The 4,775-nt window shown below is 38.3% G+C and overlaps 1 protein-coding gene across 1 annotated transcript in view; it reads right to left on the bottom strand.

Moving 5' to 3' along the window:
* The window catches only part of LOC113638024 (proline-rich protein 29-like), a 5,124-nt gene extending 2,688 nt beyond the window's left edge, over positions 1 to 2,436 (bottom strand). The window contains exons 1-4 of the mRNA XM_047801099.1: positions 2,292 to 2,436; positions 1,031 to 1,118; positions 124 to 230; positions 1 to 40 (exon numbers count right to left, since the gene is read on the bottom strand). The exon at positions 1 to 40 is cut by the window's left edge and continues 151 nt beyond it. Coding sequence (XP_047657055.1) covers positions 1 to 40; positions 124 to 230; positions 1,031 to 1,118; positions 2,292 to 2,345 — 289 coding nt within the window. The 5' untranslated portion in view covers positions 2,346 to 2,436. The remainder of the gene's footprint in view (positions 41 to 123; positions 231 to 1,030; positions 1,119 to 2,291) is intronic.
* Between the last annotated feature and the right edge of the window lie 2,339 nt (positions 2,437 to 4,775).

Raw genomic sequence — 4,775 nt, 5'->3', positions numbered from 1 at the left:
GATGCCACACCTCCGGATCCACCTCACCGGGACCTGAATGCTGTTTTAGTGTAAAGCAGAAATAAATTATACAACACAATTTTTGCATGCATATTTTAAAAAGAAAATGAAGAACTTTAGAACCTCCTGTGCTTGTGTGTAGCCAAAAGAACTGAGTGCAGATATGGTCATGTTGTTCATGATGACCTGGTGCATCTGAGCATTCTGCATCATCATCAGCTCTACGAGGTCTGTCAAAAACATACATACACACATGTAGAGACAGGCAACACGATACTGATAGCTCCAGGAACACAGTGGAAGGCTGCAAGATGCTACAGGTCATGCTGACTCACTCACAAGTCTATATAAATGCCATACCCTTGAACATCCACTAGATAGTGCTTTGTGAACACATCTCTTTTGGTTCGGCATCTATGCACGTGTGTAATGAAAGAGAAAAGCTCCACAAATTGCTTTTAGTATTTACTTTTTGAGACTAAATGAAATCAGCTCAATGTTTAAGGTGTTGGACCATAATGCTATAAATGTAAATGATTGCATCATCAAAGTATCACGAAAAGTCATGGCAGCCCTGAGGACAAATATCACCATGAACATCTCTAAATAAATTAGTCTGTGTGTGTGTGTGTGTGTGTGTGTGTGTGTGTGTGTGTGTGTGTGTGTGTGTGTGTGTGTGTGTGTGTGTGGGTTAGGGTTAGGGTTAGGTCAATCCAAATGTAAACAGGATTGAATCTGGGACTAACATTGCACTCTGCATTTCATAGACATTTCAAATTCTATTACATTTAGTACACATAGAAATTCACAGCTATGCAGAAATCCAGATTTAGCTCTAGATCTCTAATGAGCAAGCAAGAGGCGATGATGATGAAAACCTCCCGATGCGACCTTAGAAAGAAACCTTGCGAGGGATCAGACTCAAGAAGTGTCACCTGATGGTATGTGTTTCACCACTGAAATTATTTTGTAGGTCTATGTTGGCAGTTGTGCACTAACAGTCTCGCTGTGTGTGTGTGTGGCGTCGTACCCTCCCTGATGTGTCCCGCCCGTAAAGTTGGTGTAGGTGGAGCCACCGCTGAGGGCAGCTGCTGGAAGACTGTAACAGGCTGAGGGGTCTGTAGAAGAAAGACATACGGGTGTGTAAAAATACACGGGTCACTGTGCTATTTTCATTTATATCACAGGTCGAAGAAGGAATGCAACACTATTGAATGAACATTGATGTCCAAGACCTCTGCAAGACTTGAGTGTATGTGCTGATTCAACATAGGTCGTGGGTGAACACTGTATATGTTAATTTACTATAGTAATGATATGTTTAGAGGTTTTTTAACACCATAACAAAGTATACAATAACATTTAAAAGAGTGGGGGATGGGTTTAGAGCAGTAATATGTATGTACAGTATGTAATAAAAAAAGAATGAATAATTAATCCATACATTTTTTGTACCCCATTGGGAGTGCTATGAACCTGGAGTTTACCCCTTAGGACTCTTAGGGGCACAAAGCAAGGGACACCTTTAGGACACAGGGCACAATTCCACACCCATTTTACACACTACACAATTTAGAAATGCTAATCATCTTACAGTGATATTTTAGGACTGGTGAAGGAAACTGAAGTACTGAAAGAAAACCCCTGAAGCCCTTGGAGAGCATGCAAACCCCACACACAATGGGCAGAGGCAGGAACTAAAGCCCCAACTACAGAGGGGTGAAACAAACATGAGGTAACTTCTGAGCCAATGTTAATGAGAGGCTGTAGTTCAGCAGCTCTATTTTTCTAACAGGAACTGTTAGAGATGTTAAGAAGAGAAGAGAACCCAGTCTGATCTGATTAATAAGCTGAATTTAAACTAATCCTTAATTGTTAAACATTAAAGGAACTGCTTGTCATGTTACTTGCATAAGCAAGGGAAAAGATTTAGCTGAAACCCCTGCAATGCATTAAAGCCCCTTGAAATCTCTGTTTATTATTGGGTTATTTGTCTTACATCACATTTTTCAGTGATTTCAGTGAAGCTAATGGGAGAGGTATGAACACACAGTATGAGAGAAATGAAAGCTTGAACCTGTGAGAAACTGAAAGAAGTTATTAATTCGTCACTCCGTATTTTGTATCCGAAGTTATTAATTCGTCACTCCGTATTTTGTCATGTTCTGTACCTTAATTAAACTTTATTTGACATTTTCTGCATCATCGATTTTTTTTCACATCTTCCATCTGTCATGTTGTCCAGCTGCATAAAAAATCTCGGCTGGTAGATCAGTAAATGAAAGACTCACCGGTTGTTGAATAAGTTGGAAATCATTCTGATGGCTCTGTGCTGAATGTTCCATGCTCGTTTACTGGAGTTGATCATCAAGTTTTTGTAACTACACAAAGTATGTGTGTGTGTGTGTGTGTGTGTGTGTGTGTGTGTGTGTGTGTGTGTGTGTGTGTGTGTGTGTGTGTGTGTGTGTGTGTGTGTGTTTGGTTGTCTTGGAGCAGGCAAACAATCTCTTCTTTCATCTGCACTATGAACAGAGGAACAAAGGAAGCACGTGTAATAGGTGTCCCATTAAATTCTTTACATGAAAATAGCTTAACATATGCACACTAAAAATCCCCAAGGTTGGATTTACACCCACAGCGTACGTTTGGGTCCAAATTGACTCATATAAACACTGTAGGAGTTCATTTAACACTGGGGATTGTAACGTGTGGGTGACTGTGTGTGTTAATAAATTCATTTTCTTGCGTGGACTATGATGGATCATGCGAGCAACAAACAACTTTTTTAATCTTTTACTTTTGCTGCCTCGATCATGAAAAAAATGTTTTAAAGCAAAGAATGCTTTGGAAAAGTTTCTAGCTGGCATACATCATTCAGTCTTTGTGCAAAATAAAAATATTCAGTCTTGTTACATCCAATGAGGACGTCGCTTTTGAGGACAATTTGTAAGACTTTACTTTTTTGACAATGTGCACTGCTTTTTACCTCAGGGTTATGAAACACTGCTCCGATGCAGGGTTAGAAGCAGTCTTGCAGTGTAAACCCCACACTGCAGTACCAAATATATTCAGTATGAATCTATGTGGTGTTACGTCTCTAAATGCTTAGCAACAGACACCAAGTCAGAAACTGAACAGTGTGTGCCTCATATCAGGTAATTTGTACAGTTACAGAAACCCTGCTTGTTGTGTAAATAGTATTTGCAGCCTTTAAGAAATAAATATTAAAAAGTAATGATGACATGAGGACAAAGCGGTAAATCATGACACAAGGCTCTCTATGCTTAAAAGGAATTCACATTACTTTTGTCTTTTTCTTTTTGTGTATTTGCCTTTGTGAGTCTCAGGAGCATTTACATGTCAACATTTAAATATTTAAATATGTAAATAAGAACGTTAACCAAAGGTTTAGGAATGTACAGGTTGAAACCCAGTGTGAGATTATGAACAGCGAGTATTAACTGTTTCATTTGGTAAGTGTGAGTCAGGTGAGATAACCCAAGATTCTGTTTAACCCGGAGTTTACAATGACTCATGGTTAACTATGAAAAACCTTTATGATCTTTAGGTTATGAGATCTCATTAGATGTCCACTGATGTTGGTCCATCTTTGTTGAGTCCAGAGTGATGTTTCTTTAATCCATATCGTTTATTGGTCCATACCAGTGCTGGAAAGAATACAAAACACTGACAATGAGTAAACATAGTGCTAAAATTCAGTAAAGTTAAATTAAAAAGAGTAAAAAGTTAATATGCTATCTGGTAAAACAAAAAAAAAACTTGAATACTTCCTTTACAAATGACTTTGCTAAATGTCTACAGTTGAATTATGTCAACTAACCAAGTGAGACGTGTAGAAATGAACATTATCAACAGTATGTAACGAAAGTTAGCATAAGTGAACCTAGCCAAATGCTACAGGAAGAGGTATGGGCTTGCTAAGTTTGTTAGCTAACTAACTAGCTTGTATTAATTCCTACATGATAACAGCTTCATAGTTGTCTATCTTGTGAAGCTGACCTTTATATATTATCTTGAACATGACCTATAGGCTGTAGTACATCAGGTAATTCTTTAAATTAATAAATTAAACTTTGTAAAGGTGATAAAAAATTTTTTTTGATGTTCTTATGTCCCAAAAAGAGAGTACTTGTTTTTTATTACTTTCTTCTTCCGGGTGTAAAACAGTTAACAAAGGTCAATTTCATTATTATTTCATTTTGTTTTTGTGCTTTTTTTTTTGGCTACTTAATGTGTTTTCCACTTAAGGGTCACTGACTTCTTCTTTTCATCCTCCTAGCATCTGCAGTTTATCTCCACCCCTTTCTCACTTACACACACACACACACACACACACACACACACACACACACACACACACACACACACACACACACACACACACACACACACACACACAGATCCCACCCTCGCATACAGCAACACAGATAGTAATTAATCAAGGCGCGTGCCACAGGCTGGAAGAATCGCCACTATTTTTAAAAGCTCAGTCACTGTGTGGGCACCAGAGAGAGGGAGGTTGGAAGGGAGGGGAAGAGATAAGATTATGAGATTTGAAGTGACATAAAATATCTATAGTTATTATAATTATGCATTAAAGAAACACGAGTGCATTTAAACTTGATGAGAAGAGAGAGATGGGGTGCGACAATGCATTACGGCAGCGTTGTTGTTCGTGTGAAGAGAAACAAGGAAAACGATTTGAACAATTCTGTCTGAGTGCGTTGCTTGTTGTATTGAGTCAACATTCATTC

The sequence above is a fragment of the Tachysurus fulvidraco genome, chromosome 15 (assembly GCF_022655615.1).
Source record: "Tachysurus fulvidraco isolate hzauxx_2018 chromosome 15, HZAU_PFXX_2.0, whole genome shotgun sequence".
NCBI lineage: Eukaryota > Metazoa > Chordata > Actinopteri > Siluriformes > Bagridae > Tachysurus > Tachysurus fulvidraco.
This window is presented reverse-complemented; position numbering and strand designations above follow the sequence as displayed.